The 27547-nt window shown below is 38.5% G+C and overlaps 1 protein-coding gene across 1 annotated transcript in view; it reads right to left on the reverse strand.

Moving 5' to 3' along the window:
- MAP3K15 (mitogen-activated protein kinase kinase kinase 15) overlaps nucleotides 1-27547 on the reverse strand; it is a 91012-nt gene that overhangs the window by 60138 nt on the left and 3327 nt on the right. Inside the window, exon 2 of the mRNA XM_033010022.2 lies at nucleotides 1555-1694. Within this exon, the coding sequence (XP_032865913.2) occupies nucleotides 1555-1694 (140 nt within the window). The remainder of the gene's footprint in view (nucleotides 1-1554; nucleotides 1695-27547) is intronic.

The following is a 27547-nucleotide window of genomic DNA, read 5'->3' on the forward strand; positions in this document are numbered from 1 at the left end:
CTTTACATCCTTAGAAGAAAAGCCCCAGAACTGACAGTGCAAAGACTTGCAAGTTCTGGAAGCAATCAGTCTGAAGATCTAACCCATGGATGGATGTAACCCTGGAGGTCATTCAGCTGGACCACTCCAGTTATGGAGCAGGTGCTTGAATATGTGCTTGGCACAAAGTGCAGGAATCAAAGCCATCCACAGAGGTCCCCACTGGGCAGAAACAAATAAAAGTTGACTAGCCTGTGCTTCCCAAACTTTGGCACATCCTTGGGAGAAAGAAATTGATCAGAATATTTGAATGACAAGATAAAAGAAAGGTAAAAATGCAATAATGAAAAATAAAAATTAAAGATCTCTTTGCAGGCAGGTATATTATCCATGTAGGCTGAAAAGTTGTATGCCTGCCCACCCAGATTATCTGGGGAATGAAGGGCATGCCAATATGCCTTAGCGCATATCCATATGGATAACCTTTTTGAGCAAAGAATGTGAGAGACTCCAACTCGGAGTTCTTGTGACTCCAGGTCACATGGAATGTGAATGTGTATGTGGACCACCACCTGAAGAAAGGAAGTATGGGATACATACCTAGGACACATCGGAGTAAAATCTGTGACAATGAGAGCAGAAAAGAAAGAGAAGCTATGGCAGAACAGAGCTTTTATGGGAAAAGAGAAGACTCATAAAAACATAAGATTAAATTTATTATTCTTATAGGATCAAGAGAGGTTGGAGAATTCCAAAAAGGATTTTTGGACATTGGTGGTGTGAAAAATACAAAGTAGTAACAGGCAATAACTCAAAATGCAGAAAAAAAAAAAAACCAACAAAGCATGAACAGTGCTGCTCTCGGTGAAAGTAACAAGAAAATGGATATTAAAAGCTGCAGTAGGTGATGATACAGAGCATAAAAGTCTAATTGTGATCTAAAACAAAGAGAACTTGCACTGAGAAAGACAGAAACATCCACAGTACATGACTTGCATCCACAATGTATGACTTGCAACCAGAACAATTATTTCAGGACTTAAGTGTATAGCACATATTATCCTACTATAAAAATGAACGACAGGCCTATAACAAGATTTGGTGAGCATTTCTTTTTTTATCTGCAAACAGCAATAAAAAGCAGATTCCTATAGTCGTAGTTACTCAGCACCTAGGAGATATGAACATCATCTGACATAAGTGCTTCAGTAGTAGGAGCAGGTTGCAATACAGCCCTTGTTCAAGTGCCATTATACAGGCCATAATGTTTTTTTAAATGTACTCTAATTAAAAGAGGGAAAGGAAGGAAAAAAAATCAGACCTGCACTCTCACTTTCAAGTCTAACCATCTGAAGCAAAATCAATACCATACTATGGATCTTTTCTTATAAACAAGCTTTTATACTATTCTAATCATTACTATTTTTGTTAGCAGCTGTTTTTCTTAGCATTATTTTGTTATGTAGCTATCAGGAAATCACATTCAATGCAAGTTTCAGACAAACACAAACATTTGCAGGATCAGGTATTTAAAGATATTTCTGAAATGAAAGAGATTTGAAGTGAGAACCTTACTTTGAGAGACTGAGCAGTGTCAGCATCAGTGTCATGGTAGAGTATAACATTATTAGCCATGTCAAAGCTTTCACGCACGCCAAGGTGGTAGAACAGTGATGGTTGCTTGGAAATATCACTCATGTCTACAACAGCAACATCTGAAATGAGAAGGAGGGAGGAAAGTGCTAAAAAAATAATAATCTTTAAACCAATTTTATTCTTACACAGGATTCAAAATAAATCCTGAAATTACACATACATTTAGACTGACAAAATCAATATATTCAAATAATGATAATTTTCTCATGGTACAAGTAAATTTTACCATTCATATAAGAGATAAGAACCTAGTCAGAAAATTATCACAGTGTTACAGTAACTGAGAGGCAGAGTTTATGAATTCTGCTTGAGGTTTTGAAATCACTACATCAGAAATACCTTGGGTGAAGGATCAGTTCTACATTTGCTCTCTGAACTAGGCCTGACAGCCTGAGCACCCAGTAGGTTGGAAGGCTCTAAACCTTCAAGTGGAACCCCTAAGAACAATAATGTAGCAGAAAATTAGGGAAAATGGTGAGACCAAGTTTGTCTTAAGAGGCTGAGGTATGGAGAACAGGAAATTCCTAAACAGTAGAAAAAGAAATTACTGTGAAAATTGATTCTTAAAAGCTACAGGTAGGATGTTCAAGATGGGGGGTGTCCAGTAATGAGGGGATTCAACTACAAGAAGCCAGAGCAGGACTTTCACTGCTCTTGGGTAGTATTCCAGTCAGAAATTGAAGTAAAAAAAAATTGTGTCAGTGGACGATGACCTATACAGAAAGCTAAAGAGAAATAGCCCATATTATGCAGAACAGCTGAGATACAAGCAAAAGATTCTGAGTTCACCATTTGGTTCTCATATAAGCCTAAAGGCCAGTACAGAGAGAAGAGGTAACTTGAGAAGAGGACACAATGTAGAGTTTTTTTCCCTTGATCCTTATATCCTCTACACCACCTAAGAAAATTTTGCTTTAAAGCTTTTTAAAGGTCTGTCTGCTTTCACTGCTATGGGATAGATGGATGAACTTAAATTCCTAAGACTAGAGCCTTGGCACTGAAACCACAGGGGAGCCTGAGGTTTAAAACAGATTCCAGAGATTCAGTGCAGCTGTGCAGTAAATCCTCCATCTCTGGAGGGGTAACAGGCAGTGTCTGTATCCACAGCGAATGACAGAGAATGGTGAGCTACTAGTAAACAAGAAATCTAAAAGCAAGTCTGATGTATAAGATCCAAACACAGCAGCCAGTTTATCTAGGCTTCACCAAGGTTACATATCACAAGTATCAATACCCCATACTTAGTATTCAAGTTCTTGGAAAAGCCTGAAATTAATATACACTCCTCTACAATTTCATCAGGTTATGCTAACACACCACACCGGGGTCAACCAGTCCCTCTGGTTACTAACAGAATCCCCCTTAAAGCACAAGGAACATTTTGAGTCAAAAGACAATGACCTGCCTTAAGATCAAACCATCACCATTCAAGAGCAAAAAGAAACCCAAAACCCAACAAAAAACAAACAACACAAAAATGCAAACACTCCTCCTGGTCCCCCAAAAAACAAAACCCCAACACAAAATCATGGCAAGATGAGAAAATCCCCTTATTCCCATGGAACCTCAAATGCTGCACCATCTACTGATAATCTTTCTGGTTCCTGTTTAGCCAGCCCTCTACAGCATGGACAAAATTCTTAGTATACTGCACACTGTAGGGTCACACAAACTGAACAGACTTGAAGCAGTAAGCCACAGCTCCAGAAACACATCCAAATCTAGATTACCCCATTATTACAAAATCATTTTGGAAAACATACATGATCTATAAAACAGAAGTTAAGACAAACTAACAAGCAGGCCTAGAATCTAATACCATCTAGGGGAAAAAAAAAAAAATAGTCTAAGACCTTGGTCTGGTTTTAGCACTTGTATAAACTGTTTTTGTGGAACCAGAGTGCTGTGAAATCAAAATCACCATCCTGGTAAGAGAAGTAAGACAATGTGTTCACGTAGCACACACATACTGCATTTTACAATACAATGTGAACAATGAACTGTAGCAGAGTTTACTGAAACAAGGCTATTACACAATTTATTGCCATATGTAGTAGTCTACAACTGAAATGTGTCTTCTATTGGCTGCTGCTAGGTAACAATGTAAGTAGTATCAGAAACACATTAAATGGACATAAGAACAGAAGCATCTGCATTAAAAAGGGTAATTATTCATCACTTAGCTATTCATTCACACTGATAAAAGAAGATTTATAAGAATAAGTTTTTCTTGTTTATTCAGACTTCATGAATGCAGGTGAGAAGAAGGTAAAATAAAATAAAAACAAAACAAATGGAAGACTAGCAGAGATTAAGATGGTATCACAAAGATAAGCATGCAAGTGAAAACAAACAAACAAACAAAACCAGGAAGATAACTGAATGAATCTGGTCTGATCCTGGGAATCAACGGCTGACACAGAAGCAAATGACAGAGGACAGAAGCAGAGCATCAGAAGTGCTAGTGGCTGTGGACTAGAACAGTGATGAGAAGCTGCATTCCCAGCGAGCTCTCCAAGCCCCCCTTCAGCAGGAACAGCAGCAGCCTTGGAGCAGGGAGGAAAGAGATCTGCGTACAGACCAGCTTTACTGCTGTGCTAATGAAATGTAGCTGGAGTCCGGTGAGCCCGGGAAATGAATGCAAATTTGGGTGGAGAACAGATGACCAACAATAAATGTTTATTAAAGAGTCAGATCCCTAAGACGTATCCAGTGCACGGGGTGCTGAGTATGGTGTTCAGAGTCACGGATCACTGGGTCTAAGCACATGCCCCAATACTACTGTTTTCAGGGTTACATCTCTCTTCTTGGTGTAGGCAGGTTTGTGAATCGCTCAACGAACAATGCTAATATGTGACACCACAAATATTTCTGGTTCAATTGTCCTGTATTTTTCTTATCATTTATGCTAAAATCTTTCACCTACAGTTTTTTAAACACAAACACAGGGGCCTGTACTTCAACCACATATTTAGTATGGCTGGTAAGAAAGAGACAAGAATTCCCTTAAACATCCTAAGATACATAAAAAGGAATACTACAACACTAATATTTGCTTCACAAAGCTTGATTTATGAATAGAAACATAAGCCAATCTCACTTCAACCTCAACTCCCGTCCTCCATACCAGGAGAGCCAAATGTACTTCTGGGCTTCCCCTTCCAAATTTAGGTTCAATTTCCTCCATTATAGACAAGCGTGAAGCAGGAGTGAATGCCAACTTTGATCAAATCTTTTAATGAATGAGGAATTTTATGCAATAATGAAACATTTCATATAGGTCTAAAAGACCAATGGATATAGTTTCCTATGTTCAGAAGGAAAGAGAGCAGAGGAAGATACAGACCCTTTACAGAAAGAAGGCTTCCAAGTGAAGTACAAAGATCTTTACAATGCATCCACCAGAGGGTGTGGAGGGGCAGGGATGTGCTTAATGCTGCACATGACCAATTTTGGATGATTCTGGAACAGCACATTTAACCTCATGGCTTTGTTTCTGCAGCTGCAACTCACATCCAAAGAAACATACCCATAAAAATGTCTTTCCTCATTTCTTCATAAGCATAAAAGATCTTTTCAATTCTTTCTGTTCTCTCATCATTGCACATAAAACTATTTTAATCCTGAAAATAGATCTCTTTTGTCATGAACCTCAAAATTTATCTCACTTTATTAAGTACCTGATTGCAGTTCATTTGTCTAAGTTTTTGCTTCCATTGTAAAACAATTATACTCTGTGTATATTTTTTAGTGCATTAAGGTAATTCATCAGCATTACTAGTATAATCTTGATTAGGTCTCTGAATTGTTGCAGCAGATGGCACATAAATAATTTCTTATACTACATTTTACATATTTTAACATTAGTGTGTCTTAAGAGACCGGACAGGGAAAGAGATAAATAACTGATAATTGAAATGAAGATTAGAGATCATTACTTGTGGTAAAACAGGAGATTATGAAACTAATAAATAATTCAACAGGAAAAGCATTATTACACATGCTAAAACGAGGGGACTTATTTCTCTATCTGGAATGCACCTGATGACATCATATAAATTAACAATCAAAGCAAATCACAAGTCTTCATGTGACTGTTGTATGATTTATGGCATTGTTAGCAATAACAAAAGAAAAATTTTGGCACTGTGTTTTGGAATTTATAAAATAAAAATATAAAAAAGAGAAAATGAAGAAATAGACTGAAATATGGTGAAAGTTAAATGGAATCTAGGAGTTCTAACAGAAGAAAAAGGTCAGAAAAAGTCTGTACTGCTTTCAACTTCTAATCTAAGACTCACCTTTATCCAGCCTTATCCATGTGGAGAGCAAGAACCTTAGTCCGTTATTATGGGTTCACTACATTTAAGCATTTGGAACCTACCTATACATAATAGATTAAAAAAAGACCCGAAGCAAATCAAAACAAAAACCCACAAAAAACTCCAACAAATTTAATATGATACTAGAAACCTTATCGAAGGAAAATGCAGAACTCTGCTCTTGGTTATTCACTTGAATCCTGGTAAATTATGAACCTTCAGATTACTATTGTTTCAGATTATTGGCTATTTGCATTAATGTCCTTTATAGTTAGTAAATGAACAAATGTTTTATCCCTGAAATCTCTTGGAGGAAACTGTAAAAGTTATTCTTCAGAAGAACAACAATGCTCCCAAATGAAAAAAAAATATATCATAATAACTATCTTCAAGAATCCATCACTTCAGGATCCACATTCAATTTTTTTTTTCTCCATGACTACATGGTCTTTTAAAGGAAAGAATACCAACGTTTTTATAAGGAAACTATTATGGTAAAATTTTAAGTGTATTTGAAAACTAGGAACCCTTTGCAGCTTTCACTTAAGCTAGAACAAAAGGCACAACAATCTCAATTTTAATGTACTCTTAACTCCAAGAAACAGAGAGAGAGAATAGCTCAAGTCAATAAAGCATAGTAGTAAGTACCAATAGAACTGTTAACATAGTTTTTCAGCACAGTTTGTTATACCGGCAAACTGTCAGTGACTTCCATTAGATCCTAAACACAAGCCAATTTTAGTGTAACACCACTGTCAACATTCGTGATGCTGTTATGGCTCTCATAATGCATCGAGTTTTATTAAAATTTCACTACTCTAATATTGTAAGAATCTGCTTACTTTTCTTAAAAATAAAAGAAAAAAAAAATTTCCAGTCACAATCACATAGTAAAATACAAAAATTACAGCCAGAAGTTGCCTTAGAAGACAGAATTCTCATGACACATAAACATGAAACTTTTTTCTAAATTTAGGAATTTTTGGTTGAAACCAAAAGTATTTCAATTCAACCTCTTCAAGCATGAACTTTACTAACTTCACTGGTTTGCTACAGGGCCAGAATTGGTCACAAAAATAAAAACCAACTAGGCAGTAATGATTTACCCTACAATATAGACTTGTATATATTACAATCACATTAAATAACATTTAAAAATCTATTTCATATGTTTCAGGCTAAGCTGAGCTTCTTGTAGATTAAAACCAAGTGCTGCACTTCTGTATAAATACTACAATTAATGGTAATAATTTAGAAATTGCATATAAAGCACTTTTAAGAATGAAGTTTGTTCTTATAAGCTGAAATAAACTTTTGCACAAGAATTCAGTTGTGGATGGAGTCTGACTACAAGTTTCAGCCTACTTCAAGTTTCAGACTACTTCCTACTTCAGAAAAGGAAATACAAGCATTCACACTGGAGGTCTGAAACCTTTTGATACAGTGAGGGCACTTCCATTGGAAAGAGCATTTAGTTCACAGGCCAAAAGAATTGAGAACTCAAATGGCAGGAAAGTTAAGAATTAAATTAGACATGAATCCTCATATTAATTTGGGAAAAAAACAATTTCTTTCTGTTCACATATAGTAAGCACTGAAGAAAAAAGTGAGATGTTGGGGTTTTATTAATAACACTGATTGGAGAAATAAGACAGCTTTAATATTGGCCAAATAACATTTAATTCACTATTTTAAAAATATTATCCCGGGAAGACAACAGGGAAAATTAGATTCTGATTCTGGTGTATTATCCATCTACATCCACTCATAAAATGAAGGAAAATCTAAAACTTAGCTATATCTCACTTTTGACAGCACTAATGGATTCGTTAATTGCTTTAGGAATTCTGAAAACGTGGGCATTAAATGGCAAAAATTAAGAAATCTGCTTTTCTGTCGTTAGTCTGTTTGCTCAGGAAAACAATGTACTGTTGTAAAGTGGAAATTTCAGGCATATGTATTTTTACCAAAACCAGGGCAACACCTCTAATTTGTGTTCTCAGACTAAGCTTGTCATCTGCCTTTTACTTAGCTGTGGCTTTAATCTTACCTGCATCTGTCACAGGTTTTATGTTTCAAAATGATCTATTGTTGAGAAAGGTGCACCACACACTAAAATCAATCAGTTATTCTCCTCTCACCTAGCAAAATGGAACGCAAGGAAAAAAAGCCTAACAGTTGGAGCCCTTATAAAGCTAGCAATATCAGAACAGCAAACACAAGGGGGAAACTCAGACCTTTCTTTTGCATTTCTTCCTTCCTATGTGTCAAATCTTGCTCTGGAAAGCAGTGTCACATCCTCCTCCACGAAGTCATTCTGCTTTGTGAATACTGTGAGTGCTGACGAAGTAATTTTACCTATGTATTAGCTGAGCAGAAGAAGCATTCTTGGCTAAGGAAGGAAAGTTGACTGTTAAATACCTTTCCTGAAAGGACCAAGCAAATCCAGAGCCCTGCTGTTGCTAGGAAACTGAAAAACTTTAATTTTCAGATAAGGCTTTCCACTATATGGCAGCATTACTAACTGCAACAATTATGACGATTGCTTTGCTCCACTTAACACACAAACACATTGAAGCTGGCAGTGTCCCACCTCCAGAGACAAATCTGGGAACAGCTCTGTTAAGAAAAGTGCTCCAACTGGCACTTCAAAGGCCGGATCCAGCTGACCCACTGCCTTTGTTTGGAAAGTGGGCACATCCACATAGAGGAGGAAGAGGAAGAAGAGTTGACATCTAAGCCCATTGCTAACCACAACATTTGCGTGCATGCTTGAGAGTCCTTTCCTGTGGTCCAGCAAGGCATCTCCTCCCTCCTACACACCTAAAAAGTTTGGAGCACTCAAACTCAAGCCTCTCAGCTCCCAAAGCAAAAAGATGAAATACAGCAGTTTTTAAACTACCAGAATGATTAGAATTTACCAAGCAAAGCCATAGCCTGGATTACACTCTGAAAGTGGAGATAAGGAAGCTGGTACGCTTGTTTTCCATGTATAGATCACAAAAGTGCCTCACACTGCTTCCATTCAAACCAGTGGGAAAATTCCCCAGCAGCCTGAAATGGCACAGGAATGAGCACTTTTGGGATAGCCATCTGTCAGGTGGTTAAATGCAAAATCCAAAGCAGCAGCAAACAGAATAATCCAGTGTGGAAGAAACAGAAGCACAGGTAGCTGGAGTGAAACCAGTAATGAATGCAACCAGCATAGTAACATATACACAGAGCCTGGAAGCATTTTAATGTAGGTAAGGAATATAAAAAACATATTTATTTTAAGAATTTACTTTAGTCAAAACCAGAAAGAAACCTTCTTTATGAGATCAGTTCTCACCTGCAACCTTTTGTCCTTTCAGTTTCAAATACCAGCCTTTGGCAACAACATTTGAACATTTGAGTCTTAGGCTATCTTAGTAACATACTATGTTATAACATTCACTGGCAATTTCCATCCAGCAAAATCAACATACAGGATACAGTGAAAATCAGACAACCATCTAAAACGACAGCATGGACAAGACCGAGGGGCCAATGCTCATTTCCGGCTTTTATAGTTCTGTACAAGTCACCATTTCATACAATGAACTCCACAACAGGGTTACATTCAGACCCAAACATTACAGCCACTAATCATGTTAGCACTGTGGTGTTGCTTCACGGTTGTACTCAGATACGGCATCTTTCTTTCATCTGTCCTCTGATACATGGAACACACATTAAAAATAGAACGAGAACATATTTTTCATGCTCCAGTGGCATTTATTTCAACTCAGGAGAAACTAGAATATAAAACTGTTTGTTTTTCTAAACTATGGAAAAATATTTGTGTCATATTCCTTAATATCAAAACAATAATCTGTTCCAAAAATTAAATCACCCAAGGAACTGCACTTTAGTTAAAAGGAACAGAAAAAATTACAGCAGGTGAACAACACTGCCAGTTCTAGCAGTTGATCTGTAGCCTTAGTTCTCATTTATTTTTATGTCTTGGGGTTTCATTATTCATTAGATACATGACCTGAAGCTTTCAATTCTTTCCCCTGTAACTGCATATTAGGAACACTTTTGTTAAATGGAAGCAAGAATTTGCAAAAAGCAAAAGCTTTAAGAAACATTTTAGATTATTTTTAAATATAATTAAATTCAGAGTAAAACTAAGTTTCAAACAAGGCAAGGCACTATATTAAAATAAGAATACAGTTCCAGAGAAGTAAAAATGGTGTCGAGAGCATGCCTGTAATTATTATTTCTTTAACTGATCTTTAAAGAGAGTCTCTCAGACTCTGCCAAAACAGAATACAACCAGCACCCACAAGAACTGGTGTGGGAAAAAAAGTAATGCAGTTAATGTAATACATAGGGCATCCAAACTTAGCATGCATTTTTAACGCTTTTGCACAAGTATGGAGGAGAAAAATATTGTATGATTGGAACAGTGAAACACCTGAAAATAACTTGTCATTCAGAAGAGAGCAGAAAACTTTATTACTTTCTGTAGAGTTGGCAGTTTAGGGAAAGAACTATTCCTCAAAGAACTTGTCTCGTAATACTGAAGTGCAGAAGTTAAGAAATATATAATTCACTGTAAACAGTGTATGCCTAAGCTTAGAAGCTGTTTAATGTTTTCCAAGACAAAGCTTTGCTTTCAGTCCTTTTTAACTTTGCCAGTCTTTGCTTCATTTTATTTTTTTCTTTATAAAAAATTTCATTAAAAACAACCCAGTCATTTCTGAGACTGTGTTGGAGAACTTATTTTTCTGGCCAATGTTAAACATCCTCTCATGCCAAATTAAGAAGCCTTAGTGCTTCCAAGCACCAAAAGAGAAATTTGTCAGATGAATCAAGCTGTCTGGAAGTACTTATTAGCCTCATGAAATGCTGCTCCTTCTAAAGCTAAGATTTCAGCAGTGAGTTGGTCAGAGTCAGAAGGGAAATATTTGGTCTCAGATGAGCCAGTCCCCACTCCTTCATTGTCAACACAGAGAGAGGAAAAGCACTTTTAGAGCACCATTCGTCTGATCTGTCAGAAGTCTACTTTAGGACGAAATAAATTGCAGCCCAGAAATGCCCGTTTCTCTCCACCAGCTATGAAGGGAGTCAAAGCCAACTGCAAACACCCACACTGAAGGTGTTCAGTGCTATGAATCCCTCCACAGAATCTTGCAGCTCTGCTTTGAAGAATTTCATTAACGATTAAGGCGTTTTAGTGAAGAATTTTATCATCTCACCAGATATTTCCCTGCAGATGTTCCCACCAGCTGACCAACAAATTGGTGGCCAACAGAGGACTACAGCTCCTTCTCATCAGCACTATACCTGCAGTCTGTCTGACTGTGAGAAAGAAAAGGAAGGATTGTCAAAATTCAAACCCTCAGCTAAGATTTCCAAAGGATTCTCTGAAACACCTCCCACTTGAGTTTTCCATAAATTGGGATCTCGTTTGTGAACCCCAGCTTAAAATGCTGTTTGGTTTGGCACTAAATAAATATGATTATACAACTGTGTGGATGACTGTTCTTTAAGCAGTGTTTTTGCATGTACTATCTCAGCCCAGAGTCTTTTCTGCTACTAATATAACCTGATTGTTCAGTTACATTGAAGCACTGACTGTAACCTCCTGGCCTATGGATGAAGTTTATACACAAGTTAAATTCTCAGTAAAATTAAATTCAAGCCAAATATAAACATTACCTTTCCCTGTAAGGCAATGACAGTCATAAAAAAGCTAGTAACAGACTTTAACTATTATTTTTTTTTTCTTTTCATACTGTAGCTTGTGAGGTCCTGGGAGCAACATAGACTCAAGCCTGAAGGTGCTAACTCACAGTGGTGTGAGAGATCACAGTAAAAAAAAAAAAAGAATGCTCACACACACTGTCACTGGAAACTCACCCAGCACACACCCCTTTGTACAGCCACCCTCCCTTGAGGAAGCAGTGTGAAAATCTACCCACTCTGGTACCACAATCAAAGCCACAGATCTTCAGTTACCAACCACCATCATATCAGATGGGTTCTGCCAAGGTCTGCACGCTGCTAAAAAATGAATTATGAAAGTTGTGACATGCACAAGAGATCAATATTTATACCATTTATTTGTAAAATTATAGTCTTCAAGCTGCCAGGTTAGAAATTAAGAGAGAGATCTCATCACTTGGATCTTAGCCATTTGAGCAGTTTCATGGCTCAGGCAGATGAATGCTTATGCCTGACTCCAACTTTTACATCTTTTGCCTGACCCATGGCGTCTCATTCTCTCTCTTCCCATTCCATCCTCCTCTTATCCCTCAACCTATATTTAACGTGATAATTTCTGCCTAACTTAGTGCCAGCACAATAGCAGATGTAAGCTCGGTCACCGCAGCTAATCAGTCCTGTGAGAGGTATCAGCTACTAGCTTCCTGAAAAAGTACTTTAAGAAACTGTTAGACTTTACAACAGTTGAAAGAAATAAAGGTTAAAAACTTACCTTAATGAAAACTCACTTTTTACATATCCTTTAATGAAACACATTTGCATCTCTAACTAAAAAAATCCAATTCTGTAACTAGTAGAAGAGACTCTGGGCTGAGATATTACACACACAAACACCTCTTAGAGATGGCCATTCACACTGCTTTATAATCATATTTCTTGAGTGCCAGAACAAAGTACTTAAATTTACAGTGGCTGTTATTTAACCTTGTAAGCATGCACTCAACAGAACTAAAAAGAAAAGAAAAAAAGTAAATTAAAGCAATTTGCTATTGCAGGTTGACATCCATCATTTGACCACATATAGTGTAAAAAGCAACAACTATTAACCCCTGCAAGTTTCAGGAAAAACAATCCTTCCTTTAAAAAGCCAATATATAGTGTGAAATACTCTATACTCACTATTTATTGTTAAAATACGCTAAAGAATCTTCACATTCTAAGAAACGGTTATTAAACACCAGAGCTCATAGCAGACAAGTCACTGCGGGGTATGTGGCAAACAAAGCAGTTCCCACCTGCCTCAGCGGCTGCAGAAGGTGAGCAGTGACACCATGACAGAGGCTGACTAGATTGCAGGAAAAGAAAGGGCGGTATCTTGGCTTAAGCAGCTGAATACTTGCCTGCAGATCTGAATTCCATCCCTGCTTCTTTCTACCTCACAGCTGCCACGTGATGCTAGCCTAGTCACATAATCTGAGATTTCAGAGATGGACTTGGTGACCATACAGTTATTAAGATTCTGATTTTGGGGCAGGGGAGGGGTGTGGAAATAATCAAAATACCCCGCTGGAACACAAAAAGTGGCTTTGAAAAACAGTCCGCATTTTAAAGGTAGTTTGTAACAAACCCAATGCCTCTAGAGAGAAGAAAATTCCTAACATTTTACCTGAACTATTCCCTTCTATCATTCAATTGTACCTGGGCATGAGTTACAACTCAAAGAGTCTCTGATATAACATCTGTAGTCTTCCATCTGTGAAACAGCTAAGCATCTACAGAGCAATCAATATACCTGAATCCTACCTCAAAAAAGACAGATATTTGCACCTCCCATGTGCTCATCCAATCTTTATACCCAGATGAATACTAACAAAGCAGCATTCAGAACTTCTTAAAGAATATTTAAATGATCTATATTTGTTTCCCTTTTTGTTATTCACAGACATTAGGCAAATGAAGATTCCAGAAGTCACTCACTTCTCACTTTTTCCCAAATTCTTTATCACTGATTGAAGAAGGCTTCTATATATCCAGGACACTACAAAAATACTTACCCATCAGAGATCATCTGAGAAAGATAGCTGTTCAATAATTTTCCCCGTTTCTATACTCTTAGCATATTAAAAATGTTGACATAGATGCTAGACAGCCATAATAAGTAGATGATGTCTCACATCATGCAGACTTTTCATTACGCCAGCTTATTAAGTATAACATTATTTCCTCAAATTTCTCTGCAAGCCAAAGAGCCTACTAATTCTACAGAATCTGTCATTTCTCTGCCCTGTTCAACAGCAGAGAAGAAAGGAAACAGCGGACTATATTAAAAACAGGTGCTTCGCACTTGCCCGCCACACTAGAAGTGTGCCAAGCGTCACATGAGACTGTTTCCACTGCAACGTTTAGTAGAGCTCAGCTAGCCAGTTGAGAGAACATGCAGAAAAAACACTCCAAACCTGAACCTAATTTGAACCTTGCCTGTAGTTTGAGGGGAAAAATGAGAAAGGTGAACTTTATTTAACTTTTCCTACACCTCTGCACTTCCTATACTGGGCCATAAAAGGCAATGAAAGGGAAAGAAGTATCAAAAAAAAGATCACTTGTGGGATAACTGGGCCTAAGTGAAATTAAGAAGAATATGAAATTCAACAAGAAAGGCTGTCCCTTCCTCCCTGACTGCAGGCAAATCAGTTTCTAGGCCAAGGAGGTTTAGATAAGCTCCAAACTTTTAGACATTTATCCAAACTAAACCACTTGAGAGTCACCCATCATTTAGCGTTGAATACCTTGGCTGGGAAGCAGAAAAAACCTGCCAAATCTGCACATCTCCAACAGGTCACATGCTGGCCAACAACATATATCAAAAACACTTGAAAAAATAAAATTATGCTGAGCTTTATCTTCTGCCCAAAGAATGTAAGAGATAAGAAAAGCAATCAAAATAAAAGGCGCTACAATGGAAAGAAAAAAGATTTCAGTGCACTAAAGCTCATAAGTCTAGGTTAAACTAAGACCTTTATTCTTTACTTTAAAAATTAAAAATATAGCATACAGAGATAAATGAGACTTCCCTACTCCAGATCTCATATTTTTCCCCAATATTTTTTTTAAAAACAAACATCAAGAGACATCTCCATCACTAGCACTAGGAACTTGTACGTACCAAACTGAGGTATCCCAACTCATAACTAGATTTTAGATTTCCTCTTTATGTTGATAGACTCCCAGACTGTCATTTATGACCAACATAAAAGCACAATAAATTATGCGCAGAGAAAATGTTAATTGAGGAAAAGCAGTATTATTAAACTGCAAATGAAAATAAAGTTTACATAAAGCCACAGCATCCTCTATGAGCCAAAAGACTTGCACTCACATATAGATACAGAGTTCTTAATATACTATTCTGGATGCTGAGCAGATGTGGGTTCAATCTGCTATTTTTAACTTTCCTGTAAACAGTACAAGCTTTATGTGCCAGCCTAAAAGACTGCATGAGCTACTGAAAAAATTCTTATGTACCACTGAACACTGTAATTTCAAAAATGGGCAAGAGTCATTAAAAAATTAGAAGAATCTATTTCAAGGCACTAAGTAGTAATCAACAAAATCTAGAATTTCTGTAGAAGCTGGCCTTTCCAAAGCAAGTCACAACCATTATCTACTTAATTTTTAACTATCCTATAAATACAGTACACATTCTTACTTCCAGCATGTAGATGGGGAATACTGAGCATGAACACAGCTTGTTTGTTATCACAGCAGATCCATTCCAGATTCCTCTACTTTAACTAAGATTACAACTAAAAATAAGATACCCAAATCTAATCATCATAGGATCTCTTAGAGTCAGAGGAATATTAGTACTTCCAAATTGTGATTCATCAGATACAATGAATCACATGAAACTGTCATTTTACAACACAACTCTAAACATGGTCCCCAGAATTTATTAAATTCAGTGTTCACCTCAAAATATACACACATATAAAGTTGTCATAACATGAATCTCAGCATGGATGCTGACAATATCTCAATTTAAGTATTCAATGGTGTATTTTTTTCTCTTTTAAATAGATCTCAAGATAGATTAGCTTTTGCTTTTAAATTTAACTCTACAAGTATTGTTTTGAGGCTGATTTCTTGCAACATTCCATTTATCACACAGTTTTTTGTTCAAATCAGCAGTCTGTGAGTACTTTAATTTCCAAAGTCACAAACAGACTTCATGAAACCTCTGGCACTTCTTGATGGAGCATCCTTTTCTTATTATTTTGGAGGAAATACCATAGTTAGATTTGGGGATGACCAGCAAAGAAGACTAAAAACAAAACTTAAAAAAAAAAAAAAAAAAAAAAAAAAAAAAAAAAAGGAGGGGGTTGAAGAAACAGTGGGCATCTTTATTACTGTACAAATTTTTCTACTAAGTAAATTTTCACTTTAGAAGATTTATGAATTCCACGTATTGCACCTTCTATAGAGAGGATGAATACTAAGACAGACTGTTTTACCCCAGGTTCATGCATATTCACCCTAGGACTACTTCTCTGCATTGTCCCAGTGATCACAGTGTAGTGTATTGTAATTTACAGATCAGAATTCAGCAGAGAAAAAAACCCTAATGTTTGTTATATTAGTCACTCTGAAAATTAGTTTACAACTTTAGACAGGCAGAAAAAGACAATTGCAAATGATTGGAAGAACTTCGAGTCCTATGACTGTAAATGAGGCTTGAGCCATGGAGCTGGGAGAACACTGAATTTTAATATCACTGGAGTCTGTATGCTGGTTTTACAAGCAAAGTTTCAGATGCAATGAAGAAAAAAGAAATACATGAATTACTGCAGTGAAGTTTTCAGATGGCAAGCAGTTTCTAAGATGTTTTGGAAATTTGTGTTATCAGGTCATCCAAACACTGTACAGAGTCCTGAGGTGTTTTAATGCACATGGTCTATGTACCTTCAGCATACATTAGCAGAATCTTCCCATCAGTTCTGATATTGCCTGATTTCACTTGACTAAACTAGCCTTCATGCAAAGATTAAGTTCTCATAATCACAGAAGTGGTATTAACTGTGACAGACTGTATGTAAAAAAACAACATCACTGAGATGCTGTTTGGTAACTGAGTACCTCTTGTGATTATCTTATTACCAACCTCAAAGATATGAAAGAATAAATTGTAATTCCCTGCATTATGCTGCTTCCAAAGAAAGGATGTTACTAGTCACATTCACGGAATTCTGCTGGAGAATACCCAGAGTCAGTGCTGACAGATTGCCATGTAGTTACGGACCAATCCAGAAACCCGGGTCTGTCCTTTCACAGCACAGTTCTTATCTGTGGCCAGGTCAGCCACACAGCTGCCTCCACACCATCAGAACCATCGTTTTTACTGTGTTCTGGACAGCAGTATGACTATGAGATGCCTAGGCTATCAGAGGATGTCAAATGCTGTTCAAAGTGGGCATTTACTGCTTTTTCCTTTGGAGCTAGAGTTTGACTGCTGTTCACTAGCTGGAATTAGGTATTAGGCTTGCAAGACAAGACTAAATCAGCATATTTTCCAAAGGATTTGTAACAAGTGTTCAGGAAGTATGACAACAGTAAGCATTTTCATGAATAGCAGCATATGCTCCAGAGGAGGAAGGGATCTATTTGACACACTGCAACATTCATTTTTCATGAGTCCTTAAAACTTTATCGGCTCTGACAAAACACAAGTCAAAGTTAGGGTTGAACAAATACCATAGTCAGAACTCAGGCCCCACAAATTTATTAGACAAGATAGAACAGCAACTGCCACCTCTTTCTGGGACTATAAGGTGGAAACTCAAATTTGAAGGTATATTGAAGGAAAAGGATCAACAGCACATGGCTAATCTGTACCTTGTGAATGTGTCATGGTGGGAGTATGCAAGAAAGTTTAGATTTAAGATCTTAAATTCTGAATATCCATCTTTTAAATTGTCCAAAATACCAAAAGTTAAGGAAAATAACTCATTATTCTTCTCAGAAGCTGTATCTTCTCAGAGGCAATCATTACTGCAAAACAAGGAATCTGAAGAGGCATTAAAGGGTGAAAAAAAAAATAATAATAAAAAAATAACCAAGCATTCTTTTGGGCCTTGATTGCAAGCCAGAAAGTCAAGGCAGTTTCTGGTTTTCCAAAACAATATGAAGACTTACCTAGTTTTGTTCTGTAGTTATTACAATAAGTAAAAAGGTAAGTTTTTCAACTCTAAAACTTAATTATCATGGAAACAAAAAAATCCATCTCAACCATTGTCAGACTTCCGGACACTCTGATTTGGATACTTTCTCCACCTGACAACAAACCATAATTTGTCAGTTATCTTAAGGACCACGAACAACAGCAGTAGGAACAGGCACAATGTCTGGCTTTGAGCTTTGTAGTCATGTCTGTTTCTCAAACTGGTTTTGAAAAGACAGAAGCATGCCAAGCATCCTTTCACAAAGAAAATATCTGAAACAAGTAACTCAGTTCCACAAAAGACAGAAATGATGCTGATAAAAGCAGACAGTTACACTGTTAAACAGGATTGTGCACACAGAAGCTCTGCTAAGGAAGGAAGCCTAGAGCCAAACAGTAATGCTATTGTAAACATTAGCTTTTCTCCTGCAAGTTTTTATTATTGATGAAGATTAAAGCTAGACTGGTCTAGCACATTTGGAAAGCAACACACAGACAGAATACAGCCTTGTATTGTTTTCATTTACCAACTCAACTCCAGTTTCATCTTGTCACACTCGGAGAAAAGGCAAAACTAACAAGAAATCTCTCCCCTCAACACACATAGAAATTATCAGAATTAAAAAAAAAAAAAAAAAAAAGTCTTTTCTTTTTTCAACTGCTGTGAGTGAAAGGCAGCAACAGGAGAGTTAATGTAGCTAGCCTCACCTGAGTGAAATATTACAGGCAGTTATTTTTCTGCATTAGACAAAACCTGCAGCCTTTCTGTAATTGCTAAGGCAAAGACACATGATTCAATACAATTTCCTCTGGCTGAGCTAGCTACTAAATATTTTTAAACAATTTAAGGGGGAGAGGGGGGAACGAGAGGAGATAGAAATCAAATGGCAAATAAATCACTATCCTAACTTTAAACAAAGTAACTCCCCTGTTATTTTTCCCATAATCAGTTTCATGAATCTGTAACTCTGTTTTTGACAGGCCTGGAGGCAATGCAGTGCCACACTTCATGGAAAGCACTGCTGACACCAGTAGGAAACAGAAGAATTTTAGGGAAAGCTCATTATCGTGCTGATTTACATGGGAGTTAGTTTGTTTTCCAGAACTAATGTGTTTTGGACTTAGACTTCAAAAGCTTTACATATTATGTGAAAAACATTTCTCAAATTCTTGAGGGGCTAATGACCATCAGTGGTTGAGCTACAGTTCTGTGCATGAAGGCATGTTTCCCAAATGGGAGAAGAAAAACCGTAAACAGCAGAGTCTAGATCCAGACATTTCCTTCCATAATTTGATACAAAATTAAACAAAAAAGATTATACGGAGTGAAACAGGGTTAAAGAGGACTTAAAGATTATTCTATTTACAACTACCTTTTGTTTCTTGCTTTAAAGAGATTTTAAAGAATTTTTAAACATAATTCATGCATAAAAGCAGCATATATTACAGTAGATAACTATGTGCACACAAGTTCAGCTATGATAAACTAAAGTAGTTCCCTTAATACTGGATTTAGCTATATCATCCCACATCAGCAGAAAGCTTCAGACGTAGTCTTAACAGTGTCATTACTGGTTTGGATTTGTGCCTGTCATCAGAGCCCATTTCAGTCAATGAAAGATCATGGTTACCAAGGCTGGGATCATGTACTTTCAATGTAATAAAAGCTGGAGTACATTTTTTAAAGTTGTGAATCTCATTTGGCTTTGAGGTCCAAGGCATAACTGTTGTTGAACTACTGACTTAGACCAAGGTTTAAATGCTCAGAAGCTTTACCAGAGCATATCTGAAAAGTTTCAGTTCTGCCATCCTGAACACCACAGCAGAATCATTTACCTTGTCAGGCTAAATATTATGAAAGATCAAAAAACCTAGCACAGTTTATCATGACACAGTGATCCAATACTTTTAAGCATCAGAATTCATGTCCCAGCTTTGGGTCCCTCCTTGCAGACTACAGTGATGCAGCTTTTGCTCCTGGCATGCCTCTATAGCCACCTCAACCTCCCAGAAAAAGGTGAAGGTACTTGCAGCACCCCGAGAGAAAGAAGACAGGCTAGGTGAAATCACACTATGGGACACGTTTGGCCCATCAGCTGCCAGCTGAATCACAGTGACCTCAGCAGAAGCTGGAACTGGGCTGTTTATAGAGAGCCCGTGCCAGGGAGCAGGATAAAGCAACAGCTGCTCTCCCTCTCTTGGCTTGGCCTCAGGCACCCCCATTGCTGCTCAAAGGTAGCCTGAGGCTAAAGCAATTCACATCCACGCTGGAGTGCAAGGCAAACAGAGCCTGCCGTGTTCATAAATTTCACCCGCGAGTGGCAAACCACATTGAGGTCCTCCGAAGAAAGACCTTACACCTATCTTGACTGCCTAATTTCAGTCATGTAACATCACTGCAGTGTGAAAACAGGCAGCAGCTGGGCCGAGCAACACCACTGCTGGGGCTGCTCCTCCATGTGCTTGGAAGCAGCAGTATGCCTCCGCATATCAGCTGAACACAGCTTTGCAGCCAGGGTGGACAGCCAGCAAGTTTGAACTTGAGGCCACCTTATAAGCAGAATATAGAGGAAAACAAAAAGTCTGGAGTTCTCACCCAAGTTCTGCACCAACTCCTTACACATCAAAAGAGTTTTACGTCAAGCTTCTATGTCTGCAAACCAGGAACATTAACTAGGGAGTACAGCAACATTTGTTAACAGGCAAGTGTAATGTGATGATTAAAAAAGCAATGTATGATTACACTGATAAAAGCAGAACATGATTGCAGAACATAAAACAAGCTACCACATATCTATCATAATTTGTCTATTTTATGGGCAGATATAAATTAAAACAATGTAATTAACCCCCATAATCAAATATTCCCTTTTTTATAAAAAACTCAGTTTTCTAACCTCAGGTCTTACAGAAACAATTCTTAAACCTACGAAGAAAATGCTACACACATAACAGCAAGACTGAATAAGCATGTAATCACTGCAAAGGAGATGAAAGGCCAGGAATCAGGCTCCCAGGTAAGTAGCCTCATGTGCCCACCCTGGTTGACTCAAGACTATCAGCTTCACATACAGCCGCTTTTCAGGAGCTCTCTGGTATCACTAAGAGTCAGCTTGGATTACAAGAAGGTAGAAACAGAGATCTGGAAAACAGAACCACAGGGAACTGGCAGTAGAACCCACATCTGGAAAATGTGGGCCCTCTGTGAAAGAAAGGGGACAACTGGTTACCCAGGATATGGAGAAGGCTGAGGTACTCTATGACTCTTTTGCCTCAATCTTCACTGGCAAGTGCTCCAGCCACACCACACAAGGTGCAGAAGGCAAAGGCAGGGGCTGGGAGAATGAAGAACCACCTACTATAGGAGAAGACCAGGTTTGAGAATATCTAAGGAACCTGAAGGTGCCCAAGTCCACGGGACCTGATGAGATGCATCTATGGGTCCTGAGGGAACTGGCAGATGAAGCAGCTAAGCCACTATTCATTGTAATTGAGAAATTGTAGAAGGCCAGTGAAGTTCTCGCTGACTGGAAAAGGGGAAAGGTGACAGTAACCCCCATTTTTAAAAAGGGAAAAAAAGAAGACCTGGGGAACTACAGGCCAGTCAGTCTCACCTCTGTGCCCAGCAACATCATGGAGCGGATCCTCCTGGAAAGTATGCCAGGGCACCTAGAAAATAAGGAGGCAATTGGTGACAGACAACATGGCTTCACTAAGGGCAAATCATGGCTGATGAATTTGGTGGCCTTCTACAATGGGATTACAGCGTTGGTGGACAAGGGAAAAGCCACTGATGTCATCTATTTGGACTTGTGCAAGTATTTGACACTGTCCCACAATACATCCTTGTCTCTAAATTGGAGAGACATGGATATGATGGCTGGACCACTCAGTGGGTAAGGAATTGGCTGGATGGTCACACTCAAAGAGTTGCGGTCAATGGCTTGATGTCCAAGTGGAGACCAGTGACAAGCGGCGTTCCTCAGGGGTCAGTATTGGGACCGGTGCTGTTCAACATCTTTGTTGGGGACAGGGACAGTGGGACTGAGCACACCCTCAGTGAGTTTGCCAACATCACCCAGCTGTGTGGTGTGGTCGACACGCTGGAGGGCAGGGATGCCATCCAGAGGGACCTGGACAGGCTTGAGAGGTGGGCCCGGGCAAACCTCAGGAAGTTCAACAAGGCCAAGTGCAAGGTCCTGCACATGGGTCAGGGCAATCCCAAACACAAATACAGGCTGGACGATGAGTGGATTGAGAGCAGCCCTGCAGAGAAGGACCTGGGGGTATGAGTGGGTGGAAAACTGAATATGACCCAGCAATGTGTGCTCACAGCCCAGAAAGCCAACCATATCCTGGGCTGCATCAAAGGCAGCGTGACCAGCAGGTTGAGTGAGGTGTTTCTCCTCCTCTACTCCACTCTTATGAGACCCCACCAGGGGTGCTGTGTCCAGCTCTGGGGCTCCAACATAAGGACATGGACTTGCTTGAGCGGGTCCAGAGGAAGCCATGTGGCTGGAGCACCTCCCTTATGAGGACAGCTTGAGGGAGTTGGGGCTGTTCAGCCTGGAGAAGAGAAGGCTCCGGGGAGACCTTATAGCGGCCTTCCAGTGCTTAAAGGGGGCTACAGGAAAGATGGGGAAGGACTCTTCATCAGGGAGTGCAGAGATAGGATAAGGGGTAACGGTTTTAAACTGAAAGGGGGGAAATTTAGACTAGATATAAGGAAGAAATTATTTGCTGTGGGGGTGGTGAGGCACTGGCACAGGTTGCCCTGAGAAGCTGTGGCTGCCCCCTCCCTGGAAGGGTTCAAGGCCAGGCTGGACGGGGCTTTGAGCAACCTGGTCTGGTGGGAGGTGTCCCTGCCCGTGGTAGGGGGGTAGGAACTAGATGATTTTAAGGTCCCTTCCAACCCAAACTGTTCTGTGACTCTATGATGTACTTGCCAACATCTCATGGTCAGATGGCATAGCAGATTCCTTCACAGTAACTTACTAACTATATTGAAAAATATGTTTGTATAACATTCTTAAACAACAACAACAAAAAAATTGTAACCTTTAGAATTCACTGACTGATATGTAGTCAGCACTTCATTTTTCTCCTATCAGTAATCAGAAAAACATTTACTTATATGAAGAATTCCAGAAATGTTTCATTTCCCAAAATATATTTAAGCAATATTAAAAAAAAAAAAAAAAAAAAAAAACAAACACCAAAATAAAATAAAACATACTAACTGCAGTGTTTTCAGGCTGTGTGACAACTGGTCTTCAGATAAAAGGCAGCTTAAGATAGATGCATCTAGATAGATTCATCTCTTCAGAATAACCCTAAACGTTCAAATTTTCTACATCATTTGTAATGGCTGTAATGGGCACAAAAGCTTCTGTCTAACTAAGTCTATTCAGTGAGAATCAATAAGACTTAATAATACATTGAAAAAACATTACTTGCAGAGTAAACTAAACCAAAACAGAAACACACACAATTTGTATTATTCTTTCTCAGCTGATTCAACACCTAGAAACATGTGTAGTGTTCTCACCTACAAAACCCAGTGACAAGGGGTTCACTGTCAGATTTTGGGAAGCTTTCTCAGATTTAACGTCTAAGCTGAGGAGAAAAGGCAAGCAGGGAAAATGGAAATTTGTAGGTTGGGCAGTTTTTTGGTTTTGTTATTGTTGGTTTGCTTCATGCAAGTAAGTTTCATGCAGAGGAAAGAACAGACCAAAAAAGAAGTGCATTCCTAATTTTTTTTCCTTTATACAAAAGTCATGGCGCAGAAATTAATCACTTCAGATAGACAGTGCATGCACACATACATACTCTCACCTCAGAACAATGAAAGAAGTCCAAAACTGGCATAGTTAACACCAGATTTTTAGAGATGCAAACAACTTCATTCAAAGCTTCATTAAAAAGTAGGACTCATACTGGTTTTGAATAGTCGATACTTCTTTCCATACAACCCATTACAACTAAAAAGAGATGGTCCAAAAGGAGAAGTAATAAAACAGAATCTGTCTTCATTAGAGAATCAAAATATATTTCTTCTCTTTGTTTTTACAATCTCCATCATTCTCGGAATACAGCTCTGATCTTGCATTTGGCCCATGGCAATATACCAAAGGAAAGTTAATGAATTCCACGTAACCCATGTATGGTTATTTATTTGCATGTTTCTAAGCTTATTCAGCTGACATTAAAGGAGCTATTTCACAGAATACTTGCAAGCTGAACCAAAGTGAAGCCTTTCAGGTTACACTCAGAAAAAGCAACAGAGTTGACAAACAAAAAAATAATGTTCTCCACTGCTGACCAAAAGCATACAAAACTCTGAACGCAAATACACATTTCTGCAAGATGACTTCATGTTGGAAATTGACCCCAACTAATACCATTAAAGCAAAATAAAACCTCTTGAATGTAATGCATGTGTCACAGCACCTGAGATGTATCATAACACAGCAACATATAGATTTGATGGGTTGCATCAGGCTTGTTACTGTCATTTAGAACTCACCTCACGCACTAGGATATAAAAGGATTACAATACTGGCATATTACAGGGTCTGTTATCAGAATATTTAGTTCAATGGCACAATGCAGAGCTTTGCTAGAGACACCTGTAGTCACTCTAGATGTGCAATACCAAACAGAGGTAAAAGATCAGGTCCCAGTAGCTCTACTGTTGTATTAAAGCAGCACAATATTCAACCTAGTCAGTCCTAGCCTCTCAGCCACCACCCTCACATTCTGAAGATGATTGGTTTCTCTTCACATTTCTGTATTCTGTAGTGTATCTATCTCCTGAGATTTAAAGCAAATACATCCCTAGCCGTTGAGCCAGTTGCAGGGGAAAGGAAAGAAAAAATATTAAGTATTCCCTAGAAAAACAGCAAACCCTGCCTGCTGAGGTAAGCGCTAGAGAGCTCACCCTTAACCCCTCCTCCACTGCTCACTGTCACACCTACGGGCAAAGATAAATTGCAATAGGAAGGTTTGTTGAAGTTTAAGAAGTTATTGACCTCAGCTGTCATTCTCACCTTCCTGTCAGAGATTATAATCCCTGCTGCAGAGTCGGCAAGACAAGCATGTGCCTCCAGCTCTGCCACCCTAGTTACCATGCCATGTACTAGCTTAAACTAGTGACAATGCTTGCTGTACCCCGACACACTAGCTTTCAGGCTGAAGAAGTTGAAGCACCCCTGCCAATTCTGAAGTGGGGGCACTGGCCTACAGAGGGCTTCAGGGCAGGCAGCTGGGCACAGGCAACAAGGACTCCTTCGCTGACTGCTAGAGTCTAAAAATTATGATCTGGAACATACATTTCCTCCTTCTCCTTTCATGGTGTAACATGCCCCACCTGTCCCAGAAGCATTCAAAGCCAGGGTGGACGGGGCTTTGAGCAACCTGGTCTAGTGTGAGGTGTCCCTGCCCATGGCAGAGGGGTTGGAACTAGATGATCTGTAAAGGTCCCTTCCAACCCAAACCATCCCAGGATTCTATGAAGAAAAAGAGTTTCGGGGACAATAAATTAATGTTATGTTAAGAGTGGTTCAACTACAGTACAGAAGTAAGAAGGACCCATGTTTCAGTCTGTCTGGACCTCCTCCCACATCTGGGAGGCTCTGAGTGAAGATGGGGCTGCAGAGACAGATATCAGACAAGGTATTTTGGGGCTGCCTTATCATGCAAGATGTTGGTTGGAGAAGTTCATATGTAGCAAAACAACAAACACAGACATCAAAGTATTCCACTATACTCACATATGATCTGACAGTTTCCTGAATTGTCAAAGGAATACTCATTTTTATCAGGCAAACTTCCAGGTTTACTCCTCAGTACTCCAGTATCTCTCTAGCTTGTCTTCCTTTCAGTCAACTTTCATCCTGCTGACTTCAGTGACTGCGATCATCTCTAAATGCTGTGGTCAAATGGTCGAAGAAATATTCCAAGCCTCAAAACAGACTGCTGTACATCCCTCATGAGGTAAAAGGATGATCAGCTACAGAAACAGGATTTCACAGAACCAAAATGGGAACATTCAAAACTCTCAACAACTGTAGAGGCCACTCCTTCACTTAACACTGTAGCCAAATAGTGTGTCATTTCAGGCAATAAGCCTTGATAAAGTTTAAGGTAGACAAGTAAAAGCTACATATCTTTCTATTTAGCATCACCCTTCTACACATACAGGTCAGACATTTAATTCTGACATCATATTTGCTTTCTTAGTACATCCATAACAGAAAGATCTTTTGCAGTTACAGTGAGAGCACAAAGAGGCCAAATCACTTGACCTGTAACATCACTAACCAAGCCACACTCATCTTTTCACTATGTCTCTTAAGCTGTTTATGAATGCACTATAGTGCCTGTAGTTTGATTTTCTGCACAGGATAATTCTGAAGAATTTCAAAAATTCTCAGCTAGCTCCTAGGCTCACTGTTCATGTGTAAAATTGCTTTTATTTTCTGCAAAAGCTTCATACTAATACCCGGTATCTGTGGCTTTCAGTCTAAGAAATATTGCCTCTCTTTCTTCCCAGAAATACAGTCAATGTATGCAAGCATCATTGTTGCTTCTCTGTTAGGTAGATAACATCACCCACTTCTGCATAATATAAATTACTTTGTTGACAGCTTGCTTCTAGCACAGACTAAGCAAAGAGACCTCATTTTTCTGTTATCAAGCCCTTATTTCACAATTGGTTCTAAGTTTGCTCTTGGAAGTGCTGCAGCTGTCCTTCAGCAAAGCATCTTAGAAAGTTTATGATTTCTTAAGATGAAGTTCATTCTGCACTACCTGCTGGCTAAAGGCATAAGTCACATTTCCATTCATGGTAAGATTTCAAATGACGGGAAGTCAGTAATGAGTACACTCAAGATAAAAGAGACATCACACTCTTATTACTGAACATAGGTGGTTTACTGAAAAATCATCTACTAGACAATCTGCCTGCAGACAGGAAAAAGAGGTTCCTGATGATCTTTTTCTTTCCACTTTGTCCTTAAATTTTGCTGGTTTTGTCATCAAAGGTATCAATTTCAAGAATCACTATATTATAGATTCATACTAAGTAAGATAAATAAGCTTGCTCAGGGGGTGTGTGGGGTGTCTTATGACTTCAAATAAATCGCTACAATTTCAGGCAGAGTGGGGAAAAAGGGATAATGGATAGCACTTTTAACAAAGACCCTGTGTTACTATTCACAATGAGATGGACTTCACTGCTTAGTCTTCAAGTGTTAGTAGATACTTACTGGCTAAGGTACTAACTAGTAAACCAAAAGATGACTACGGGCAAGCATCTTTTAGAGAATCCTTACTCTCATAGCAGAGCAAGAGGAACTGCTTCTCAAGGTTCTGCCCATGGTGTACAGAAAGTAAATATATATTATAATACATACCTTTTGTATGGGAAACATCTGTTCAGTATCTTACATAGGCAGTAAGAAAAATTCTTAAAAAAAAAATAAAACACTAAAGTAAACACACAGTAATTTCCTATCACAGAAAGTTCATCATGAGCCATAAGATTGCTCATATTAAAACTCATTCTTAATGTTGTGCTTGGTTAAAAACTGGATAGATGCCAAAAGTCCAAATCCAACACATTCTAGAAGAAGAACATGGCAACAATGAATTGTATCTATAAAATATAGAAACTAAAAAG

The sequence above is a fragment of the Tyto alba genome, unplaced genomic scaffold (genome assembly GCF_018691265.1).
Source record: "Tyto alba isolate M040663 unplaced genomic scaffold, T.alba_DEE_v4.0 Super-Scaffold_14, whole genome shotgun sequence".
Lineage (NCBI taxonomy): Eukaryota > Metazoa > Chordata > Aves > Strigiformes > Tytonidae > Tyto > Tyto alba.